Consider the following 26391-nt stretch of genomic DNA (forward strand, 5'->3'; position numbering starts at 1 on the left):
AAATAATAATAATAATAATAATAATGAGTTATTATTTTCAAGGAGTACTGAGGAATGGATCAATATCAACTACTTGGTATGTCCCAGGGAATTGTCGATCTAAGAACATCCAAACCTGTAAAAAAATTTTATAAGATTTTATTTGAGCCAAACTGACAACAATATCTGGAATATAAGATTTCAAATGCTTCAGAAAATTACACTTTTGCAGTTTCTTTTACACATTTGAATTTAGGAAGGAACATAAGATTATATGAAGGTGGGGAAAGCAAAACGGGGATTGGACAATAGAGTAGTTAACAAGATTACGTGCTTTTTTGAGGGTGGTTACCCTTATTTCAAAGGTGTGTTAACCTAGATGCAGAAAAACAATGGACAGCTTTTTTAAGGCAAAGATAAACCTTTTATTTAAAAAGTTACATGCCTGGCACGTGACTACCCACTATAACCTGCCCCATTAGGAATTTAAGATCAGATCACCCTGTGGTTTTACTTTCCATAGAACTCTTTTTTCACCCACATGATGAAATTCTACAGTGTTTTTGAACAATTAATTGAGAACACCACATTTAAGTACACCCCACTTTCCCTGTTATTTTTTTTTTACAGAGGTTGGTTTCGACCTTCTCAGATGATCATAGAATGACAGTCCTTTTGCATATTATATTAAAAGCATCCTATTATTATTTTGTGTTTTATAGTTTGTCTTTAGAGTCCAACTGAAAATTTAGAACACCAAAAAGCAAAACAAAAACAAAAACAAAAAACTCCATAGAAGCTTATCCCATAATCTGTTAACCATTAATATGAGAAAATTTTTTTTAACCTTTTCACCTTTTTTTTAAAGTGTTTTCTCCCAGGACCCATCAGCTCCAAGTCAAGTAGTTGTTTCAATCTAGTTGTGGAGAGTGCCGCTCATAGTAGCCCATACAGGGATTGGACCTGCAACCTTGTTGTTAAGAGCACCGCGCTCTTAACAGCTGAGCTAACTGGCCGCCCCCAACCTTTTCACTTTACACGGTGTGAGCATCTGAGAGAGAGATTGCCTTATGGCATGGTAAGGGTAAGTCAGTGGTTCTCAAACATAAGCATGCATCAGAATCACATGGAAGACTTATTAAAACAGGGATAGCTTGACCAACCTCCAGAGTTTGTGATTCCATATGTCTGGTGTGGGGAACTGAGAATTTGTATTTCTAACAGGTGCCGAGGTGATGCTGATGTTGCTGGTCTGGGGCCTATCCTTGGAGAATGATTAGGGTAGTTGCTGGACTGGAATCTTTCTAAAACCAGGTTCACTGCCAACCACATTCTTGGTTGTAACCGTCTCATTGAGGAAATTATAAATGGTTGGTAGAGAAGATAAATTATCAGAAGGTGCTACATAACATATTTTATGCAGTACATTATTAAATAATCAGCTTGCCTTGTTACTTAGTTTTTGTTTTCTTTTTTTTTCAATTATGCTTCTTCAGGAATTATCTTGTATAACTTTTTAAAATTCTGTGGGGGAAAATCTCCAAGTTATTTTTGTCCTCAGAAAGAATCACTTCCATAGCTTTCCTGTCCTTCAGTCCTCAAGCAAGTAATTTATCTTCCTTAGTCGTTATTCCCGTATTTGTAAAAATGGATATAATAGTACCTATCTCAGTGAATTGCTATGAGGATTAAATGAGACCCTAAATGGAAAATACTTAGCACCAAAAATGGTCTGCAAAGGTAGCTACTTTGTTTTTACTATTTGTCTACTCATTTAAGGAAATAAATCCCAATGGTCCTAGGACCTAGAAATGAAACTACTTACCATTTCTAATACATTAATTGACCACAGCAATAACCCTAAATGGTCAGTTATGTTCTAAGTATTCTGCTTACTGTGGCAGGGAACTGTTTGATTTGGAAATTTTAGCACAGGGAATGAGGACAGGGTCTCTCAAATACACAAAATTATAAAGCATTACTTAAAATACAAGTTCCTGAGCTCCACCCCCATACAAAAACCATCTTCAAGGGAGAGGCCTAGGGAGCGTTTAAATTATCACAGGTGATTTTTCTGATCAGCAAGTTTGGGAAACACGGAAGGGACCTCTCACTCCATTCTTAATGGTGGCTAATATAAGCCCTAAATATCATTTCCATTTATTCATTAGGCCATTGTTTACTAGAAAATTTCGTAATTCCTTTCTTAGTAATTTTGTTCGTTTGAGTTAAACTAAAATCACGTGGAGAGGTCAGCTGGAAGTGGGTGTTTTTTTTTGTTGTTGTTGTTTTTTGCGGGGTGCTTTGAAAAGATTCAGTGTTTCGAGTTAACTATTACAAACTAGTCGAGCCCTGTGCTTCATTTCTGAATTGCCTGCCTACATAGTAATACCTTCCCTCTGTTGAACTTCCTCCTGCAACGTCTCCTTTCTGATATCCGCCTCAGGTCTAGCTTGTTTGTCCCTTAACTCCATTTCTTGAGTAGAACATTTGGTGCTTTCCCAGTTTACGACGCTTTGCTGGAATAGTCAATTTCTAGGGATTTTACAGGCTGGCCAAAAAAACAGTTTGTTCAGAACAGCGACGCCAGGGCCGAGGGACTAGCAGCTAGAGCCGAGTTTCCAGACTGCATCACCACCCGTGACCTTGAGCGAGCGCCGCCTGCCCAGCTCCTTCCGGGTGGCTTCAGGGCAATGCTCAGGCTAGACTTTGGAACCGAAACGGGGTGGAAGGGAGTGGGGTGGGGGGCGGGGAAGGGGGAGGCCTCATGAGCAGACTAAAACACCCAGAAGCTATAAGGAAGTTCTTTTTCTTCTACTCGAGGCGAATCCTTGTCATTCTTGAGAGGTGGGAACGGGGTGGTTAGAAGAGTAAGGATGAAAGGGCTCCAGACAAAGCGTGAGAACTCAGATGGCGAAAAGCGAGCATGAGTGAGAAAATCGGAAGGAGGGAGGCCGAGGGCCCACAATCAGGTTAAAAATAGAAACGCATCCTCCGCAAGACTCGCTCTTTCCAGCTCCACCCTAGGGCCGGAGCCGGGCCAGTGACTCGGCTCCGTGAGATGGCAGCGCGGTCACACTCCGCCCCGCCTCTCGGACCTGGTGACTGGGGGCGGGGGCGGGGCGTCGGGCAGGGGACGTCACCGCGCTCCCCACCGCCGCCGTAGGGGTTTTCGCTGACGCACAGACCCCGCCCCCTCTCCTCCTTCACTGTCCAGGCGCCGAGCGGAGAGGAAGCGTCAGTCGGCGGACCGCGGACCTGTCTGCTTTTCTATTAGGAGCTCGCTTGTTCCTGGGAGCCACGCAGCCTCATCAGCGGTGGCAGAAGCGACGGAGAGCGCCATCAGCGGGTCCTCGCGGCGCCCAGCCCTCGCTGCGCGCGCCCCATTTGCCCTCGGACTCGGCCTTACCCGCCGCCGGCGGAGACGTGAGGCGACGACGGCAAGCGCCCCAAGCAGCGTTAGCCTCCGCGGCCTCCGGTCCTCCCTCCGCCTCCTCCTCTGCCCCCCCTCGCTTCCCTCCTCCCACTTCCCGAGCTCCGGCGTGTCCAGGCCACGCTTGGTGCTGCTGCAGGAACAAAGAAGTACCCCGCGGCGGCGGAGGTAGCACCACCCTCGCCCGAGGCTCCTACCTGCTTCCCGCCCGCGGCGGCGACTCCAGGGCGTCGGGCTAGCTCATCCCCAGGCCTCGGCTCGGTCCCACCGCGCCGGCGTCGCGCGCAAGCCTGACTTCTGCACTCCAGCCCACGCACGGTAAGTGGTGGGAAGCTGGGGGCGGGTGCCTGACTGCTCGTGCTGGGTCGGGGGGTGGGAATGGGGGGGGGGACCTGATCGGCAGGGAACTTAGGCGAAGCCCGAGCGGGCCGCGGATGGCAGCGTCCGGGGGAGGGGAGCCAGCCCGCCAGCTCAGGAAGCACAAAGACGGAGGCGTCATCCTGTCGTCGTGGCCCGAGGCCCGGCTCCCTGCGCCCCGGCTCACTCGCTCAAGCACAGTCAGGGAAACAATACCCCTCGTGCGGCCTCCGGGCTTCGGGCCCCGGGTCTGCCTCGCGTTGGTCCCGCCCGCCCTCGGCGGCGGTGCCCGGCGTGGGCAGCTCAACCCATAGAGACAAAGAGGCGGTGGCGGCGGCCGCACCCCCGGCCCCCGCCTGCCGCACCCCCCAGCTCTCCCACCTCCTCCTCCGGAAGCCGTTCAGGGCCGGGGGTCGACGCAGGGACGGCAGAGTGAGGGGCTGGCCTGTCCTGCGGATCTGCTGTTATGCATGACTCAGTGGTTTTTGGAGAAGGCCCTGTTGGGCTTTCCAGAGTGAGGCCTGTGCTTGGCGCGGGGCACGAGAATAGGATTGGGGGACCAGTGGGACCCGGACTTGTTCTAAAATTACCTGGGACGTGGGTGAGGGGTGCTTCTCTGTCGTCATGTTTTAGTTTTCCCAATGTCGCTGCTTTTCTTGCCCAAGATCTCTTTCATAAAAGAAATGGAACACCTTGCCCTTTGTTTCGTGCATTTAGGCTGATGAACGTGAAATTCTTTGCCCTCTTTCAGCTCATTCCTTGGAGCTGTTTGGGGGAAAGGCCCGGGTTATCTTTATTGATTGAATACGTCCTGAGAATCTGGTCTAAGGACACACTAGTGTAAACTAGTATATAGGTTACAGAGCCCCTCTTTCTAAACCTGGTTTTCAGGTAATTTACAGGCTTTAAAAAAAACTAAATGATTTTCATTTTACTCATTTCTAAAAAGTAGGATTTCAGAACAATTTGAATTAGTAAAAATAATTGCAATTTTATCTTTTAAGTTTTTTCTTAAAGGTACACCAAGAGGGATTTGTTGTTTTGTTTTTCCCTATTTTCCATCAGGCCTGTTATTAAGCCTGGAAAGGAGCTTTTGAAAAATCACACTAATCTCCATTTGGCAGGGGGAACTGAGATATGGAGAGTAAGGACTTACCCAAGGTCACTCGTTTAGTTAGAGGTAGATTAGAGGCTAGAACTCGGGTATCAACTCCAGGTGAGTGGGCATTCTAAATATCTTTAAACATTGTGTACACCTGGAATAACTAAATCCCATAGGCGTAAAAAGCCTTTTTTTATTATATTTGAGGCTGGAGAATTTTTCAGTGCATGCCCAGGGTTTTGTTTTTTGTTTCATTTTGTTTTTTAAGCTATGAATTAGGAAACCAAAACTATAAAAATAAACATTTCACCTATACCTGATAGAGCTGGCACTTGAATGCTCAAGTTTCTATCAACTTTAAAAGTGCTGAATAGTAATGGTACTGCATGTTTCCAAAATACTGCCAAGTAGTAAAGAACCACAGTACCTACGGGCAACTCCCACCCGTACCCCCCCCCCAAAAAAAAAAAAAATTGCCACTAAACATGAGGATTCTTCCTGTCTTGATGCTCTCTACTGTGCTTGGTTTTTATAAACAGCCCTGACCATTTTGCCTTTATGAGTAATTAATGAAGCTTGCATCTTCTAGATTGAATTTGAGATTGTTCTCTAACCCTCCCTACATTTGAAAAAACTGTAACAGCTTTAATGGCATCTTTCTGTCTTATTTTCTTCATATATTAAATGCATGAAGGCCGCATCCTTCGTTCTTGTGGTTGTGTAGGAGTTGGCAAGCTCTGGGATATAAATAGAAGCTGATTTCAGAGGCCCCTGTTGACTAGGCTTTATGTGAGAGCCTCCATCCAGCTCAGCCTGTCACATTGCAGCCTTGTGACAGGCTGAAGCCCTGGCCCATGTGATCTAAGCTTCTGAGAAATATTAAGGCAAGCTGTGCACATGTAATGGCATTTAAAAGCTGGCTTTCTAGGGTGCAAGGCAATCTGCAAGATGAGTAGCGATGTAAAAGAATAAAGGCCTGGTGTCTCAGTTGAAGGCTGTTGATAGTGATTTGAAGGTAGATGTGTTTTCTGAAGAAGGAAGGAGTACTGTGCATGTCGAAGTGGGTGAATCATTGGAAGAGAAAGAACTCGCCCATTTAATTTACATAAAACAAGATTTTAAGAATTAGGTTAATGTTAATAATGTTGGTTGGCTCATTTGCTTTTAAAGTTACTGTCAAATGACACTGGAAGTTGGTATAGAAAGTGTGAGCTAGCATAATTCTTAAGCAGGGTTCAATCAGGGAATGGCCCAACTTTTTGTTCAGGGTAAAGATTTACATACTTTGCTTTGTGGGTATGCAAATAAATACATAATGTATTATTTGAAGCACTTTTTGCACGTATGCTCAAATTTTTAAAAACCCAGCTGAAAGTGTTTATTAATAAACTTTATAAGTGATTTTGAAATGTTTACACTACTCTGCTCTAAAATGAGTCAGCTAAATTCCACTTACTATTTAAAGAGACAGTGTCAGCTAAATTAGTACTGTTTAAGGTTGTGGATCTTGGTCACTCCATACAAGCTCGATAAGCTTGAAATATGTTCAAGCTTGAAAATGGTGCCTTTTTTGCTAACAAAAGTAAAGATTACTGTCATTTAACTGGGGAATAATTGTCAGGATTCTGGCCAGGTCAAAATTGATTAGTCTTCTTCCATCCTTTTTATAATTTTATTAATAAAAATTGCTAATATTTGCTACAACATTGTTTTTAATAACTCACTAAAGAGTGTATTCTATGTGTGGTAGCTGGAAAAGGCTATATAAAATTCCAGAAGATGACAAGCTCTAGCTTGAAGTACTTTTCCTGCACTTACTTGAAATGTTAACAACTTAATAAATCGTAACTGACCTCCATTATCAAAATTAAGGTACATTTAAATGACAGTGACCACAAGTTAGAGCAAATGATATTTTGATAAAATACTCTCAAATATGCTTTTGTACATTCATACATATTTTAAGATGACATGGAAACCCTCACATTTTTCTTAAATGTGTATTTTCTCTTAACTCAGAGGAAAATTTAGAAATTTAGCAACCTATTACTATGTTTGTGCTAATTTTAACAAGGCTCTGGAAAAGGAAGAGTATTCTTGCTGTATGAAGTTCTTTCTGGTAGCCTAGCATTAAATATTAACCATTACTAAAGGTTGTGGATTTATATTGCTTTGCTTTCTTGTATTGAAATAGAGCTTAAAATGGTTTCATTTTCTGGTATGAGGAAGAGAAGCGCTTGTTAAAAGTTTAATAGAGAGAGCCTTTGGGTGAGAAATCTATGGCTGATAATTTTTGCTTTACAGGTTTCTAGACACTGACTTGAAAGTTCTCAGACCCAGATTTCACCCCTCAAATGTAGAACATAAAAGCTTAAGCAGCTGACCCCTGAATTCTTAAAGAGCTTCACTTGTTGGTACCAAGGTAATAGGAAAGGCTAGATGATCTATACCAGCCCTCTCTCTTCAGTGGGCTATAAAGGTGTTGCAACGTTTTAAAAGCACAGATGCTCTGCCCCATAACAGAATTGTTGAATTACTAGTGGGACCCAAGTATGTTCGGGTATTAGTTTTAAGAAAGTTTTAGAGCTACATCAAATATACATCCAGTTAAAAGAACCACTAATAGAGCTCCAGAGTCACTAATTATGATTATTGTAGGGTTTTTTTCCATTTGCAAGTTCCGTTTAATATATTTGTAACTAATGTGCAGGAGAGCAGAAAGTGACTTTAAAGATATCAATTGCCCAAATTTATTTAAACATAATTCTGATATCAGGCAGAGTGACCTGTTCAGAAATTAAAACAATAGTGACAGGTGCAATAATACATTTTAGTGTTTAATGGTAGAATTTTTTGTCCTAAAGAATGTTTTGTCAAGCTAAAACACAATTCCTTTCATCGCCTTTGTTTTATAAAGGCAACGAAATATTCATAATGGGCCTTTGTTTAGAAACAGACTTGGTGTTTAGAGTAACAAAGGTATGCTGGTGACCATCATACTAATTTAGTGGTTTTATTTTGGTTGCATGTTAGTTTCTAAAATTTTGTTTTTTGTTTTTTTTTATAGCAGAAAAATATGGCTCAGGAGACTAACCAGACCCCAGGGCCCATGCTGTGTAGTACAGGATGTGGCTTTTATGGAAATCCTAGAACAAATGGAATGTGTTCTGTTTGCTATAAAGAACATCTTCAGAGGCAGCAGAATAGTGGCAGAATGAGCCCAATGGGTAAGTTGTTTCCGAGGAAAAACCGGTTTGAAGAACTGGTGAACAGAAAACATAGAGCCAAGAATTGGGGGCTAAGACTGAGAGAATCAATGCTGAAAGCCCAAGGAGAGAAGACCTGAGAAAAGCTTGAAATTAAAGCAACAGCCCAAGTACTTGGCATAACTACATCAGAAATGAATGACTATCTACAAACATCTTTTAGCTTTTTCATTTTACTTTTTGAGGTTTTGTTTCATACTTATATTCACTGGATATGACTTTTTAATGCATATTTTTGTTTGGATACTCGCTTAAGTATAGGATTCTGCAGCACAGTGCAAGTGCTTAGATCACTAACCTAGTTAAATGCAAGTATTTGTTACTTACTGGTCTTGATACTAAGTGTAGTATTGCTTTGTTTCTCACAAATCCTTTTTTTAAATAGGGACAACTAGTGGTTCCAACAGTCCTACCTCAGATTCTGCATCTGTACAAAGAGCAGAAGCTAGTTTAAACAACTGTGAAGGTGCTGCTGGCAGCACATCTGAAAAATCAAGGTAAGATTGAGCATTTCAGGGTTTTTATGATAACACAAGAAGGAAATAAAAATATCTGTGCTATCTATACAATTATAATTATGAATGTTACTATATAATAAGGATATTAATATATCAGATGCCCTTGGTTTTGTATGAGTTGCACAGTCAGGGATTTCAGTATCTTCATATGTGATCTTGTAGGTCATTGAGTAAAGATACATACCGTAATGCGCTCCATAACACCCTCAAAGATGCTGTGTTGAGAATGCTGTGCTTTTATTTACTTATAATTGAGGTTTAGGGATTGTAAAGAGAGCGGCTCCACAGACTGTACTGTAATGCCACACAGGCATTTTGGCAAAACTGACCCCTTTTGCCCTTAAACAAATTACAGGCACAGCTTAAAAATCCTAGTTGGCTATAAAAAAAGTGACCTATACAGATATGCAGCCTTGAATTGATGAGCCATTTATTACATTGCTTTCTTCATTCTCAACCATTTGTGCTGGGCATCCAATATCTTTTTAAAATTTTAGATTATTTAGCTCCATTTCATCATGTTGGAAATAATATATAAAGTTGAACTGACAACTTATCTCACAAAGAAGTACCCTTAACATCTTTAAAAATGTTTGCTTGAACTCAAATAGAAATGTGCCTGTGGCTGCCTTGCCTGTAACTCAGCAAATGACAGAAATGAGCATTTCAAGAGAGGACAAAATAACTACCCCGAAAACAGAGGTGTCAGAGCCAGGTATGCTTTTTGTTTCATACTAGTTCAGTTCTGGACTTGGTAGTATGAGAAAGGGTTGGTGGGGGGATTCTTTCCTTCCCATTGAAGGACCAGAGAGAGAGAGAGAGAGAGAGCTATAAAATGCAGGCCAAGAAAGAACCACTATCTTTAAAGAGTGTAAAATAGTCACTCTTTACTCTCTCCTTTCTTTTCTCCCCTCCCCAGCCCCCCAATACGCCACACCTACAAATCAACAAAGTTTATAAGTTGGAGGCTGGAAGTGTTAAGAATTCAATGAACTTAAAAGGTTTACCATCATATGTTAAACGTGTCTAAATCATTAGAGAAGCTATCGTTCACAAACCTAGAAATTCTATAGATTAAATTTCAAAGCTATGAAGAACCATTTTATAATCAAAAGCAGTAACTGTTCAGTCTTGATGTTGTCAATATTGCAGAAAATATTCAAGCAACAGAACATATTGAACATTAAAATAAACTTTCAAGTTGAACTGTAGGAACCCATATTTTGTGGGAGCTTAAAACTCAATATGGGAAGATATTTTTGGTTTTCATTAGATAGTGACTTTGAATCTTTGCTTAACTTACGCAGTGCAACCAGAGGTGCTCTAATGTGCCAGAAAATGGACTTGTTTGAATGACCTGTGCTAGGCCTACAACAAGGAGCCATGTACTCTGTGGTGCATATCGTTTATTTTTTATCAATTCATTATTTCCTGAATAGAACACAATATGAAACTTTATTGTGAGGAAATAAGTGTCATCTGCTTTGGAGGCTTGCTTTTGCTAACATCTTAGAGCCAAGCATAGGTGAACTATATCAATCCTAACTTGTGAAGTTTAGGTGAAAATTTTTAAGTTGGGCAGGTGAATCCATTTTTGGTATTTTGAAATGAGTTCATCCTTCTGAAAAAAACTGACCAAATTAGTATGTATGTATGTGAGACTTTTGTTCTATTCTTTGTTTTTTACACAAAGTTACTCTGACCTTGGAACAGTACCTTTTGGGTTAGATCTGTAGCTAGTCCTCACATTTATTATTTCTTAGTAGGCATTCTGTAGTTCACTGCTTCTTTGCCTTTTCTGTATCGTTTTTCTTTTCTTAACCCCTTCTTAAGAACCACTGTTGGGTTTTCAGGTGTGGCCGAGGAAATGGCTGTCACCCCTCCCCGCTCCTCAGCTATTCCCAAAGATTATTCTTTACCCTCATACCATCAGGAAAAAATTATATTGAGGTTGTCATAGTAGATTTTTAGCATAAGTAATAGGTGGAATATTCTGTTAGTCTGGATATATTACTAATGCAAATGAGTTATAAATTTGGGGAGAATTTTAAGAGTAAATTGGCTTGCTTTTAAAGTTTGGGTTTATGTGAATATTGCTGGCCTATTTAGGCAGTAATTTTAGCATTGCATACATTAGTTTGCTGTTCTTGGGATGTGGATTAATATTAAAACTCAGTTTATAGTGCTTCTGGTATAGCTGAATTTTATAAAAACAATTAAATTTGGTGTTTCGTTTTTAAATAACTAGTAGTAACATAGGTTTTAATCCAGTAGTCTGTAATTTTACCTTCATAGTGATAAATTTTGTTGCTGTCTTGTGTGAACTAAAACTTTTAAGTCCTAAGGAGGTGAAACAGACTTTTTAATGTAAATCATATCTCTGAATTCCATACCCATTTTAGATAAGTATCACAAAGTAAATGAAAGCTGTGCTTTAAAAATTCTTGTTTTGCCTTTAGAATCCTTAGTAGTTTAAAATCAAAACTTCCCAAGTACTTACATTGTCCTAAAGATATTTGCTAATCTTTGAAAAGACACTGTTTAAAAAAATCTTTTAGATTTTCTATGTAAGACAATATAAAGTACTTTTTAAAATGGCAAAATAATTATTGTGAATTTTTTAGGATCTGAAACTAGTGATTAATGATTTGGGTTTTACTTGTCAAAATCTGCCGGTTTTATCTAAACAGTCTTTTCTGTCAGTGTAAAACGAAAATGATTTCTTTTTATATAGTCAAGTACCTTATAAGTTGGCAACTTTATTTGCTGAGTAGTAATGAATTTGAACAGCCCTCCTAATTAAGACGTTAACATTTAGGTACTTGCAATATGGAAAAACTGAGCATATGAACATCTCTGTAAAAACTTAGAATTAGGATCTTGTTTCTCAGTACAATCTGTTAAGAATGAGTTCAAAGGAATTTGAGTACAGTGATCATTTTATAAAACTTAGAGGAGCGAATGGTAATAATTGGCAAGAAATTCTCAGACTTGAAAGTGCTGATATTAAAGTATAAGATTCTATTTAAAGTACATGTTTTTAAGAAAGGCTTCTTAAACATTTTCACAAAGACTCTTACTGTTCTTAAAAAAAAATTTTTTTTTACTTAGATAATTGTCAGCCAGCAAACTTTGACAAATTTCTAATTTTTACCCTTGTTTTTCAGTTGTCACTCAGCCCAGTCCCTCAGTTTCTCAGCCCAGTACTTCTCAAAGTGAAGAAAAAGCTCCTGAGTTACCTAAACCAAAGAAGAACAGATGTTTCATGTGCAGAAAGAAAGTTGGCCTTACAGGTATTTCAGAACACATTATACATGTATGTTTTATGGCTAGGGTTCAACAAGGATCTCCTGGTTACTCCCTAAGGGGCTGGTGGGTCTTAAACATAAAACATGCCCGATTTTCAGGAAAAGAAAGTTTCTATTTCTAGTGTGGACTAGAAAGGGGGATAGGGGGAAGAAGCTGAATTTGATTTCCGTTTGTCTCCCTAATCACATGAAACCCTTTATTAACTTCAGGCCTTGTGAATTCCTTTCCTTTATTGGACTGATAAAAATTCATCCCTTTTGATTCTTTCCTTTGTTCTCCTGGGGAAAAGGTAGCTGAACCTGAACAGTAAGCACCTACTTTGAGCCAGGCACAAAATAATCTAGATACCTTTTGTTTCCTTTAAATCTCAGAACTTTACGGTTGTGTTTCCCTGGGTTTCACTTGAGGAAACATTACCCAGTTAACATGGTAGGAGTAGGATTTGACTCTAGATCAGTCTGATTCCAGAGCCTGGAGTTTCTGCCCTGTATTATATCTGCAGCAGTTTACGGAAGGACAGTTATTTGAATTTCTCACATGTCAGAGGATGTTTAAAAGCTCTTTCACAATTTAAAGTGATAGACTCTTATCTCATGTTGCAAAGAGCCATGAAAGTCTGGTTCCTTTTCTATAGTGACTAAAGCTTTTTTTTTTTTCCGTTTTAACTACTACAAGTTCCCAAGTGACTCTACTTCCTCTCGTGTGTGCAGGGTTTGACTGCCGATGTGGAAATTTGTTTTGTGGACTTCACCGTTACTCTGACAAGCACAACTGTCCATATGATTACAAAGCAGAAGCTGCAGCAAAAATCAGAAAAGAGAATCCAGTTGTTGTGGCTGAAAAAATCCAGAGAATATAAATTACTACTTGTGAAGAGACTGAAACTTTGTTTTTATTTTAATATATCGTAGGAAAACATTAAAGAGCAGATGCATGGCCATTTTCCTTTGATGTTCTCCAGAGTTTTACTTTATACTTGTCTGTCTTATAATTGATATTTTAGGATGTTTGGGTGTTTGTTACAGGCAGAATTGGATAGATACAGCCCTACAAAATGTATATGCCCTCCCTTGAATAAAATTGGATGAAAATCTGCACAGGAAATTGAGTTATACAGATAAATGGGACAAAATTTAGTTCCCACGTGCCAAACAAAATACATGAAATCTCTGCATGTTTGCAGCATATCTGCCTTTTGGGAATGTAATCAAGGTATAATCTTTGGCTAGTGTTATGTGCCTGTATTTTTTTAAAAAATGGTACACCAGAAAAGGACTGGCAGTCTACTTCTACCATAGTTAAACTTCACCCTGTTAATTTCCACAACATGTTCTTTGGAAGCAGGAAGAAGGCTATAAAGAGGATCAGACCTTTCCGTGAAACCAGTATTTGGTGCCATATGTAAGCCTGGCTCATTGCTCTCCTAAAATCTGTCAAATAAGACATTCTATGAAAGGTAAACATCGCAACTGGTTATCATAAGAGTAAAACCATCAAGCAACAGGGTCTTGAGCTACCATTGAAGCTTATTGTGCTGGCCTGCACCAGAAGACGTCTGCATTACTCTCATTGCTAAAAATGTTGTGTAGCACAGAACTGCACTAGGATTAATTTGTTTACAAGAAGAAATTAAAACTCTACGTTTGGTTTTCACATACAGCGGCTCTATTGAATAACATGCATCTGAATTTTAAGTTGCAAAGGTATCTGAACAGTTAATTTTTCATGTGCATCTTTTGAATGTTTTGGTTGAAGAAAGAATGTTTAAAGCTTTTTTTTTTTAAAAGACTTCAGTTCTTAATGTAACTACCCTTCTGCATGGAAAATCATAATCAACATGGCTGCAGTAGACTTCTTAGTGGTATCCAGCACCACTTGCAGAGGGCTGCTTTATCATTAATTGTACTTGGATGTAGGACTCTAGTGTTCTTGGGTGTATTGCATGGGCTGCATTATCTACAGCATTGTACAATAACAACTAGAAGAGGCAGTATACTTCACTGATGCTTGTCTGGTAATATCACTTCTGTGTTATAATGGAAGGTTTTCTGTGCTGTATGAAACTTGTGTTTTTTATATATAAATGAGTATAGTTAGATTAGTGTTGTGGTAATGCCTGTTTTCATCTGTAAATAAGTATGTACACGAGGCACTACTTCTGATTTATTGCAGTGTTCAGTCCTAGTTTTTACTTTTATTAAAGCATTCACAGTTTTGCTTTCAATTTTATGTACCTTAGTTCGGAGTTAGATCTGCAGATGTGTACAGATAGTTCATATTTATGTATTGCACATAATCATGCTATCCAGCATTGATGCTATATTGTATTATGTAAATAATAAAAGCCATGTACAGAGGGAAACTTCCACTTGTTCATTGGGTTTTTAAACCATAGTTAGAAATCCTACAGGGGGATAATTAGAAAATGGATACAAAGAAAACTTTCTAGTTGCATATGTAGGCTGCATGGCTATTTTGTAATTTTTTTTTCCATTGCCATCCCTGAAGTGTGTTCAAGTGAGAACCATGAGGTGAGTTTCGTGAAACATCTTCAAGTAAGGTACATACTAGGTAATTTGTTTTTGAATAAATGAATAGACACTTTTAGGATCGAGACAATCTTAGCACTTAAGAGAAAGAAATGAAATTTGAACAATTATGGCTTATCTGCCTTTTTTCTTCTTTGCTGTCTAGATGATACTTTAGGCATGACAATTTGTGTACAAAAACAGGCATAGTTTTGTTTTTTTGTGTGTTGTGTAGAGATGGGTGCCCGGGCTTGGTCTTGGCAGGTGCCATGTGGAATAAATAGTAAGGAATAACAGTGACGTTCTGACTTTGCCCAGAGGGTAGCTGAAGCCAAGAACACAACTATGGCTTCTCAAGTGATAGAGTTTGAAATGGAAATACTTAACACTAGTTCACTGTCATATGTCCCAGGTCTTTGGATATTGCTGCTTTTGCTTCAAATGGGGAAAATATGTATGTGTAAAAGTCCATATGATGAGATATGGACAGTATCTCCTGAAATACGAAGGAAATTGAAGAATATCTTCACAATTGATAATTATAGTATTGAGAAAGTAAACTTAATTTTTATTCAAGAATAAGACTTACTTCCCTTCTCAAGGTGCTGCTTCTGTCAAAACATTTGCTTGATAAATTTTAAATCTTAAGGTTTTGAAATCAGTGGTGTGTGGGGGATAAAGAAGACAGATGGGAAGATGATGGGCCCTTGGAGATCATTGGTCTGTAAATGTCTTTGAGAACATGGGCTTGTAATATCTCTGTAATCACTTACTATACGAAACATTGAGAACAGATTTGGAAAGGATTTAATTTGTCAGGAGCATCAACTAGGGAGAAAGGAAGCAGGAAGATTCAATTCTACCTAGACTTTTGCATTCAAACTTGAATGTGTCTCTGGCAAGACTAAAAATGGGCTTTAACTTTGGAATGTGCATTGAAATACACTAAGCATTTTAAGAATATACCATGTTTGTCCTTATAGATATCCTTGCACACCCTCCAAAAATGTTTTGCCAGGACACAGTGATACGAATTCACTGTGTGACTTTGGGCTACTCCTTTTATCTATTCTACAATGGGCTTTAATCTGTAAAATGAGCCTCAGGTTTTAGCATGAGGTGGGCTTCCCACAGTGTGAATTAACTTGTAAAGGAAAGAACTGTTGAGCAGCGTGGCATAGTGGTTAAGAGGGTAATGCACCCTGGAACTAGGCTTCTGTAAAAGGATGTAACAGTGCCTGGCTCATGGTAAGTATTCCCTATTAAATTTATTAGACTAGAGCAGTTTTAGATTCACAGCAAAAATGAGAGGAAAGGACAGATTGCTCATATGCCCTCCCTCCCCACAGAGATAGAGCCTCCCTTACTAGCAACATCCCTCACAAGGGGGTACTTTCGTTAAAAATGATGAACCTACATTGACTCATAATCATCTGCCAAAGTCCACTTTTTAGATTTCAGTGTTGGTGTTACACATTCTATAGGTTTGGACAAATGTGTGATGTATCCATCAGTAAGGTACCATACAGTATTTTCACTGTCTTAAAAATCTGCTCTGCCTACACCACAGCTTCACCCTGACTCCTGGCAACCACAGCTCTTTATTGTCCATAATTTTGTCTATTCCACAATGTCATATAGTTGGAATCACGATATGTAGCTGTTAAAGGCTGGAGTCTTAGTACTTATTCTCAAGTTTCTTCCATGTCTTTATGGTTTAATAGCTCATTTCTCTTTTAGTGCTCGAGAGTCCATTGGATGTGCCAGAGTTTAATTGTTCACCTACTGAAGGACATCTTGGTTGCTTCCAAGATTCGGCAGTTGTGAATAAAATTGCTATAAACATTAGTGTGTAGGTTTTGTGTGGACATAAATGTGCAGCTCTTAGGGTAAATACCAAGGGTGATGGCTTGATTGTGTGGTAAGAATCTGTTTAGTTTTGTAACACTGCCAAACTTCCAAATGGCTGTACCATTTTGCACTAATAATTCCTACCAGCTATGTATGAGAGTTCCTATTTCTCCTCATCTTCACCAGCATTTGTTGTCAGTGTTCTGGATTTGGGACATTCTAACGTGTGCAATGGTATCTTGTGTTAATTTATATTCCCCTGATGACATAATGTGGACCATCTTTTCATACTCCTATTTGCCATCTGTGTATCTTTGGTGAAGTGTCTAGAAAAGTCTGGCCCATTTTTTAATCGGATTTGTTATTTGAATTTTAAGAGTGCTTTCTATATCTTTGGACAATAATCTTTTATCATATTTGTTTTGCAGATATTTTCTCCCAGTCTGTGATGTCTCTTCATTCTATTGAGCTATTAATTTTAATGTCCTAGAGTAATGATTTCCAAAACTTGGAAAGAATTATTTGAGAATGAATGAGGTTGGTTACATTAAGTTGTACAGTGAAAAGGTAAAGATCTGTAACTCAAGATTTTTCAGTTTAAATTGATTAGAATCATTATTTTCAGTAAGACTTTCTTTGTACCTGTCTGTTAAATGAAGTTCTTCTCAAGTAACTGAAAATGAGCAAATGTCTAAGTAATGTAAAAGCAACATGTTAAGCATATTACTGTTGTAAATTTCTGAGTTGGTGGTAATATTCACAGGGTTCAAAAAATTATTGGTACACATTGAGAAGCAAAACCTCTCCCATCCTGTCCCATAACCTCTGCTCCAAAAACACATAAATTTTAAGTAAGCACCATGACTCGGAAAGGTTATTTTATCTCTCCACATCATGTAAATGTTTGAAATTTGACTCTAGTTTGTGTAATTGTTTTACTACAAAGTTAATAGTGATTTTTGTCCATAAATATTAGGTTACAGTTTGGAAAGAATGATGGGTGTGGTTGCTGGTTGATTAGCAATTAGGTTATGTAGCCTTAAACTACATAGAAGGTTTTCCGTGGGTGAAGCAGCAGGCAGTTTATGAAAAGTAGTTTCTTGTACAATCTGCTTTAAAAACAGACAACTAATACAAAAGTGCCATTTAATACTTTAGCTATTTGCACACACAGACACTGGTTTTTAATTCATATAGAAGCAAAGGGCACTGTTTTGTGTTTTCTCCCAGAGTGTGTTTCTGTTCTAGTCCTAGAAGTAAAAGGAATACCATTTTGTGGCATAAATAGGACTCCATTTTGTCTGCAACTAAGGACTACTTTCCTTTTTAGTATAGGTACTGATGTTGCTAAGTCATATTTCACATGTGATACCTAAGTCAACAGCAAGATGACAGATGTTACAGGTTTTTTTAGTTGATAAATATATTTTTGTATTTTGTTGAGTTTGAATTTTGATTGAAACTATCACCATAGAACCTTAGATTATATCTATCTGAAATGATTGATAACATAACTAAGGTTGTTCAGGAATTAGAATAATCTATCGCTCTATTCAGAAGTTAACAGAAAATCTTTTAACACATTGTTAAATGTTTGCTGAGTGCAGGAATTGTTCAGAAAATAGCCTTAAACACCTACCTTTAGAGCTCAAGAATCAGGCAGAAAAAAAATACATATGAACTATCCTATATGAGCTCAATTTAAATACTAGTGTCAGTAAATTTTTCTGATCCTGCGTGTATAATCCATTGCAAATTAAAAGATGGTATCTGATCCTTGCTATGTAATGTGCTTATGCCCTCCCCCATCACTAAAAATGTATTCACAAGCATGCAAATTAGAATACCAAGCAGACAAATATGATTCGATTTTCTGTTGTGTGGCACTACATCTGCTCATTTATAGAACCTCAAGAATTGATACACTATTTTTAAAGCATCTCTTCAAAGAAAACATTTCTGGTGTTGATGTTATGTCCACCCTAAGAAAAGTAGTACCTTACTAGGGTAATGCTTCTTTAGTAACCTTTCCCCTAGACATACACCATATGCTTAGAAATATCACCCACGTACTAAGCATATTTGGCTTCTAATGTCTTGCACTAATTGCTATTGTAAAAGTAATTCTGTATAAATTATAATACTTTAATATGAATGGTTAACCTGCAACCCCACCCTCTAGCTTTTATCATCTCTGTTAAAAATGCCTGCTAAAATTACCTATGTTTAAACAAGTTGCATTTTTACCTATTCTGTGGCTTATTTGGTTGGTATGAAAATTAGATCGTTTTGCATATCTGGGATAGAATAATCAGTTTTTTCAATGGCTACATTACATCAGATGACAAATATAATGAGACTTTAGAGATTTAATAAAGGAATACCTGTTGGAAGAAAGTGCAATCTGTAGGTATCAAAATAGCATGCATTCATCTTCAGACATGACCCTTTAGCATTCAAGTAATAAGCATGCTTATTTGGATCTTCAATGAAAAGAAACGGGCTTTTAAACTGAATTAAGGGTAGCAGTTTTTACTTGGTAAATTGGGACCAAGAATTTTCTAGACTCTTAAGCATCTTTAAGGACCCTAGACAATTATCCCAGCTAACTAGTGACAAATCTCCCCAATGATGTACAGCCATTACAGAGAAGACCCAACTTGGACTGAACATGATAGTATTGAATTATAGCATTTCAAATGTTCAGTGGCATGCATTAGTAAAACAGGATCAGTGGGTGATTTTTAAAATGAGCTAGGTGTATGATACATAGTAGAAACCACGGGAAATGGACCTTTTAAAGTTACAATTGGATTCTCATGGTTTGCATCTGAGAGGCTGTCATCCTCCGCTGAGAACTGAGAGAAGCAAACACTTGCATGTGACACAGCTGCCTGGGGCCTAGGCATGCTGTGAGCAGGATAAGTAAAGCATATGTGGTTTCAGTTTCCAAGATCATGAGCTAGTACAATGCGTAAGAATGACCTGAATTAGTCAATTAGCCACGTTGATTCTAGAACAGAAATTTGAGTTGTATAAGGTTGGGTGGTCAGAATTAATGTCGATATTATCAGATATGTATCATTACTTGAAGCCAGCCTCATCTCCCAGGAACAATACACCTTACACAATTTGTCACATGTAAGCAGTAAGGAAATTTTTCATTCCAGAGTGGGAAAGCAGTGGAGTAGATGGCAGTTAGATACTAGCTTCAAAGTCAGTTTGGGCTTGTGACTCAAAAACTGTGGAAAAGTTACTTAAAATCTTGAGTACCTGAGTGCCTTCACCTATGCAGACTTCAAGGGTTAAAATGATGTTGCATGTAGCACAGTAGTTGCAAGCACATTGTGAGTGCTTGACACAGGTTAGGTGTTTTAACGTTACTAACGTGGCTGATAACCCCTGGAAAAGGCTACCTTCCAAGATGTTTAAGAGGCCAGATTCTGATCTGTATAGTGTAGGAATCAGTCATTTTGCAATCAACTAAAATTCATTTGCTGGAATGGAAACAAAATCCCATCACTAGTTTCTCTCTGCAAGCCTAGTCCTTAAAGCTGGGATCTATGAGTCCCTGAAATTGCATGCAACATTTGGTGTCTGTTTCTTGGTAGCATTTTCAAATTAATCCATGACTCAAGAGGCAAGATCTAAACGGCCTTCCTGGGGAGATATTGAGTATTTTAAGAGGGAGCTAGCTGTTGTATAAGCGAGGAATACGAATCTGCGTTATTCAGCTGCTGCCTCTGAGGTAATATTAGAAGAAAAGTAGTACCTTCCTCCTCTTGTTAGAGGCAGCAGCAGTGGCTCCATGGACTGAAGGAGGAAATGAATCGATAGGTCGCAGACGTAGTCCTGTCCTTCTAACAGTAATCTTGCCTTGCTATTTCAGTTTGCTTTTCCCTAGTACCTTCTACTCCTCCTCTCAAACCCAGACGAAGAGTCCCAAGACATGGGTGCTTTGCGTGGTACATGTGCTTGCAAGCCAAGAAATGTGTTTCAAGAGTTTTATATAGTAGTTGTCTCAAACCTTGTAAGTCCAGATGTCCTCTCATAGCCCTGCCAGAATTCTCAGGGTACTATTCTGTGTGATGGAGAGAAACTAAACCACCTCTATACTGTAATTTCCAAGGCTAAATGGTAGAGAAGTTGACATTCACTCTGAGTCAATTCGGGACAACAGCTTAAATTACTGAGTGATCCCTCTTTGGTGTACACTTTTTTTTCTTCTGCATCCCAGCATGCTATTGCTGGAGGGATGTCTTAGAATCAATCTTTGCAACTCTTCAAATGCTTATAATCCCTCCTGATTCATTGATCCAGACACTGAAAATGGATGAGATTTGCCTAAATCATGCCTAAGAGGAGCAAGGTAGCCTAAATCTTTCAGTAGGGTCAATCCCAAACCCGTGAATCACCAAAATCAACTGGAGAATTAAGACAAAACAGACAACACATACTTGGTCTTAATTCATTTCTACTGACTCAATATCAGAGAATCTGTATTTTTGACAGCTCTCTCTTAAGTGATTCTATTAACCAGATTTGGAAAACAATGTTTATGTCTCCTTTCCCACAAACTACGTACAGTATAAAAAGGTGATCATGCACAATCCAGTGCCTCTTTCTGTGTAGCTTTCTGTGTCTATTATCCCCATTTAGAAGAGCTGGTATATGTGGTCTCTTGTTAGAACTCTTGTATTTATTTTTTATCCATGGTTTCTAATACTACATAAGAGTATTTTGCAAAATGCTGATATAGGAGAAAATCCATTTTAGTTTTAATCCCATGGTTCCTCAGTCTGTAGCTCAGACATTTCACCTAGAAAGTATTCCCAAAAAGTAATCTCTTAATCACCTTGTTCTTTGAATTTCAGTGAAACTCAACAATAAATATTGTTACTTTAAGTTTTGGAGCCTATCTACCAATCTCACTTTCAAATTCTTTGATGGCATTTGCTACTCATTTTTCTACAACTTCTCTACCTGGGTACTCCACCCATTTTACTTGTACATTGATACCCTTTTATTTATCAGCCTGGAAAGTAAGCTATTTAAAGCTGTAGTTTTACTTGCCCAGCTCTAGAGAAGGGTTAAGGAAAGGCAATGCAAATAAAGGGTCATTTTCCCTCTTCCTTGTGTGAGTTGCCTAGAAAAGGGGAGCAAGAACCCAGGATGATGAAATTAAACAGCTCACAGCGTACCCACTGTCAGGGCTCCCTGGCATAACTTCAGGATCTTGTTCAAAAGTGTTTTCAGAACAGGAGACACCCATTTATTTAAATGTAAGTACAAAATCAGAAGGTAGGTGTGAATATGTGGTTAACACCATGGTCATGCCCTCATTTCTCTAAATGCAATCCAGGGCCACATGAGTGTATTTTAAGGAATACATAATTATTGGGATGGCTTTTTGGTCCCAAGAGAGATGGGACAGAGTCATTCAGAGAAGTGAGCTTCATGATCTTCCCAGGAACAGAGGAAGGGCTCCAAAGGCGAGAGTGAGGCAGAAGTGACCTTAGGTGAAGAGCTGGGCATCCTTGAGAAACTGTGTCTCAAAGAGGAATATAGTAGAAAAGATCAGAGACCTTGAAATTGGATAGACCTGGGCTCAAGTCTTTGCTTCAGTTCTTAGTAGAGATGTTGTTTGGAGCAAGATATTTAACGCCTCTGTTACCTGAACTGGGAAGTGGGCCTAACAAGACAACTTTACAGGATTCTTGTTCCAGTTAAGTGAAAGAACCTCCAAAGAGGTGAGCCCAGTGTTTGGCACAGAGTTGATGATGGTGCTTAAAACTATTTGCACACGTTTTTTGCCATTTCACCTTCACTCTGCCCCCCATCTGGGACTGAAGCCATCTTGGTAGAGTTAAGAAAGACTTGAGCTGGAAAGGAGTGGAGGAGACATTAATGTCCAGCTCTCACTGATTATTGCATAAAGCAGGATGGTTCATCTCCCTGCTGTGGAAAGGTAAGGGCTATAAGCATTGAGATGAACTCTAGTAGTGAAGCCTCTCAGATTAATACTTATCTAAGCCAGATTACCTGTGTTGCAAGAACAGGTCATCAACTATAGCCCAAGATGGGTGGAGTTAGGGGGTCTAGGGGAAATGCATATCTCAGCAAAGTGTTTAGAAGGATCCATGAGGACCCTCCTGCAGAGAGCAGCCGACTTCGGGAAATAGTCCACATAGTGGCAGGTGCAGACAGAGTAGGGTGAATGACCATATACGATAGGGCAACAGAGTTCTCTTTGAGATGAGAAGTGGAATGACTTTAGGGACCTTCTTTGGGGAGGAGGGGATGCTCTATTGGGAAGTTGATGTAGCTGCCAGCAGATAGTAACCTATTGGCTCAATGCAGTTTTGTCCTTTTGGTACCTTTTGACATGAGTAGCTGCTGTGGGCTGGGTCATCTTATAATTTAGGTTTATAGCACCTCCATGGTGACCTGAGTTACGTGGGCTACAAATGAACTTCAGTATAACCTCTTGTAAGTTATCTGTAACTGTCTTCCCACACTCCCATGAATGGAATTGACTTTATGTGCCAAACCAGGCCCAACTTGTTAAAATTTTTACCTTTTCTCTCTTAGGGAAATGCACCACAGTACGTAAATATTTGAAGATGAAAAATTTGTGGCATTTTCTACCTGTACTACCAAAATTGAGCCAATGAGATGCATTAAGTTCATTTTATTTAGTCCATTATGAGAATCCTAAGATTTTTAAACCAGCAGTAAATTATTTCTTTTGCAAAGTTGGGTTGATAAGAAAACCTTACAAACCCATGGGTTATACCATCATGGAGTCAGGACCCAGTTATAATATAATTGTTCTTCTGTAATGAACTTACACTAATCTGGTCTCACATTTAGCAGATGGAACAAAAACGATAATTCCAAAAGCAGTGAGATGATTATCAGTACTATTATTTATATGATTATTTCCCAGCACATACACAGCGCTTTGCTGACACTCATGTTCCTCGTGAAATGGCTTCTAATTGCTAGTATTCCAAGTTAGACATTTCATGTCAAACACAAAAAAAGTTTGTGTTTTTTTTTGCCATGAAAAACCACATCCATCATGAAGAATTGTTTTTCAACTGCCCTTGTTTTCCTGATATGAAATGATTTCCATTTCTGGTCAAGATGGCGGAGTAGGTAAATGCTGTGCTTGCCTCTTCTCATGACCACATCAAAATTTAGTTACAACTAAACTACAGAACAACCATCATTGAGAATCATCTGAAGTCTAGCTGAACCAAAGTCCTACAACTAAGGACATACAGAAGAAGCCAACTTGAACCTGGGAGGAGGGGCAGAGACATGGAACAGGCTGGTCCTACACTCGTGTGTGACCATTAAATATTGGAAGGGATATCTCAACTGTGGAGGTCCCCCTTTCTCAGAGGAGCAAGATGTCCCAGCCTCACACCATGCTCCCAGCCCAAGGTTCTAGTGCCTGGGAGATAAGTCCCCATAACTTCTGGCTGTGAAAACCAGTGGAGATTGTGACTGAGTGAGATGAGAGCAACTGCAGTTCCAGGCACTACTCTTAAAGGGCCCACACAGGGATTCTTCACTGACAAACTCACTCACTCTGAGCTCCAGCACTGGAGCAGCAGCTAAAAAGGCTCCAGGGACATACAGGGAGGAACTAAGTTGTGTGGCTCCAGAGCAAGGGCTGGAGGGGAAGCTTTCTCCTAGACAGAAGTGCTGGCAGAATCCATTGTTTCTTTGTTGAGACCTCTGGCTCCTGACATGCAAATGCAAGTGGCCACCATATCTGAGTCTCCATAAACCTGGCTAACACTGTTCATCTGCCCCACCTTGATGATTCCCTGAGAACCCCACCCCAACCAATTTTTGGGCACACCCAAGCCTCTTCCAGTGGCTTTTCCATACAAATGGTCTATTTTGGCTAATGTTTCAGACTTTCCTAAAATCTCTCAAAGGTTCACAAAACCCAAACAAGCAGCATCTTGCTTTGACATGTCCTGTATCTCTGGCTGAGCAGCCCTAACCCCAGCAAATGTTGTTGCCAGCCTTGGTTTGCAGCTTGGCCTCTCAAGTCACCTGCAAGCCCAGCATGGTGGTGGCCATCTGCAGATTTCTTTGCAGTTCATGCAAGGTGGACCTGGGCAGGGCACAGACTGTGACTCAACTTGGCCTGTGGCAGGGACCCTCCCATGAGGCCCCAGGGCTGGCACGCCCAGTGGTCAGCTTCATAGGGAGCTGGAGCATTCCCCAGCCATCTCCAAGGAAGACACACCCAAAGGGCAAACAACAGGCATCAGAGCCCTGCTAAAGTGAATCCTGCTCCATAGGGTCAGCCCCTGCACACTCATCCACTGCAGTCATGCCCAGTCCTCACAACCAATAGGCCCACAGGTAAATCCCTCCTATTGATGTGCAAACAGCAACCAAGACTTAACTACAACAGGAGGGCACACACAACCCACACAAGGAGTACCCAGCTCAGGTGACCAGGGCGACTGCACCACTGGGCTCCACAGGACACCTACCACATAAGGACACTACTAAGACTGGGAGGCATAACAGCCCTACCTAAGAAATAGAAACAAGGACAGGGAGGCAGTCAAAATGGGGAGACAAACATGTCCCAAGTGAACAGAACAAAGCTCCAGAAAATGAATTAAACAAAATGGAGACAAGCAATCTATAAGATGCAGAGTTTCAAACACTGGATATAAGGATGCTCAGTGATCTCAGGTGGAACTTCAACAAAAATATAGGATACATAAAAATGGAGATATAAAGCATAAAACAGAACCAGTGAGAAATAAAGAATATAATAACTGAAATGAAGAATACATTAGGAAGAATTAACAGTAGGTTAGATGAAGCAGAGAATAGAGTCAGCAATTTAGAAGATAAGGTATCAGAAAACACCCAAACTGAACAGGTAAAAAAAAATCCAAAAAAAAAAAAAAGAAAATAGTTTAAGGGGTCTCTGAAACAACATCAAACATACCAACATTCGCATCACAGGGGTATCAGAAGGAGAAGAGAAAGACCAGTGACTTGAAGACCTATTTGAGGAAATAATCATGGAAAACTTCCCTAACCTGGTAAAGGAAATGGACATACAAGCCCAGGAAGTGCAGAGTCCCAAACAGGATGAACCCAAAGAGGCCCACACCAAGACACATCATAATTAAAATGCCAAAGGTTAAAGACAAAGAGAGAATCTTAAAAGCAGCAAGAGAAAAGCAGTTAGCTACCTACAAGGGAGATCCTATAAGACTGTCAGCTGATTTCTCAATAGAAACTTGGCAGGCAAGAAGGGATTGGCAGGAAATATTCAAAGTGATGAAAAGCAAGGACCTACAACCAAGATCGCTCTACCAGCAAAGCTGTCATTTAAAATTGAAAGAGAGATAAAGAGATTCCCAGACAAGAAAATGCTAAAGGAGTTCATCACCACCAAAGCAGTGTTACAAGGAATGTTAGAGGGACTTCTTTAGAAGAAGAAAAAGAAAAAATCAAATTTATGAATAATAAAATGGCAATAACTACATATCTATCAACAATCACTTTAAGTGTAAACGGATTAAAAGCTCCAATCAACACATAGGGTGGCTGAATGGATAAGAAAACAAGACCCTTTTATATGCTACCTACAAGAGACTCACTTCACACCAAAAGACACACACAGATTGAAAGTAAAGGGATGGAAATATATATTTCATGGAAATGGAAACAAAAAATAAAAGCTGGCATAGCAATACATATACCAGATAAAATAGACTTTAAAACAGAGGCTGTAGTGAGACAAAGAAGGACCCAGTAGTCCCACTCCTGGGTATTTATTTATCTGAAGAAACCCAAAATGCTACTTTGAGGGGACATGTGCATCCATATGCTCATTGCAGCATTGTTTACAATGGCCAAGATGTGGAGGCAGCCTGAGTGTCCATCAATGGATAAATGGATAAAGAATAGGTGGTACATATATACAATGGAATATTGCTCAGCCATGGAAGGGAATGAGTTCTTGCCATGTGTAGTGGATTGGATGGACCTG

General features: G+C 39.5%; 1 protein-coding gene across 1 annotated transcript; it reads left to right on the forward strand.

Moving 5' to 3' along the window:
• Window positions 1–2553: 2553 nt before the first annotated feature.
• On the forward strand, window positions 2554–14326 carry ZFAND5 (zinc finger AN1-type containing 5). Its single transcript, XM_019736661.3, has 6 exons — window positions 2554–3730; window positions 7939–8098; window positions 8523–8634; window positions 9267–9370; window positions 11823–11948; window positions 12675–14326. Exons 2-6 carry the CDS (start codon window positions 7948–7950, stop codon window positions 12821–12823), a joined length of 642 nt encoding a protein of 213 aa, XP_019592220.1. The 5' UTR covers window positions 2554–3730; window positions 7939–7947; the 3' UTR covers window positions 12824–14326.
• Window positions 14327–26391: the final 12065 nt, after the last annotated feature.

The sequence above is a fragment of the Rhinolophus sinicus genome, chromosome 16 (assembly GCF_057876585.1).
Source record: "Rhinolophus sinicus isolate RSI-liver-muscle chromosome 16, RSI-T2T, whole genome shotgun sequence".
NCBI classification, from domain to species: Eukaryota; Metazoa; Chordata; class Mammalia; order Chiroptera; family Rhinolophidae; genus Rhinolophus; species Rhinolophus sinicus.

Excerpts from the sequence above, each read along its gene's own strand:
- ZFAND5 (XM_019736661.3), top strand. The coding sequence starts at position 7,948 with ATGGCTCAGGAGACTAACCAGACCCCAGGGCCCATGCTGTGTAGTACA. Across the intron at positions 8,635-9,266 it reads AGCACATCTGAAAAATCAAG|AAATGTGCCTGTGGCTGCCT; the intron begins GTAAGATTGAGC and ends GAACTCAAATAG. Across the intron at positions 9,371-11,822 it reads AACAGAGGTGTCAGAGCCAG|TTGTCACTCAGCCCAGTCCC; the intron begins GTATGCTTTTTG and ends CTTGTTTTTCAG.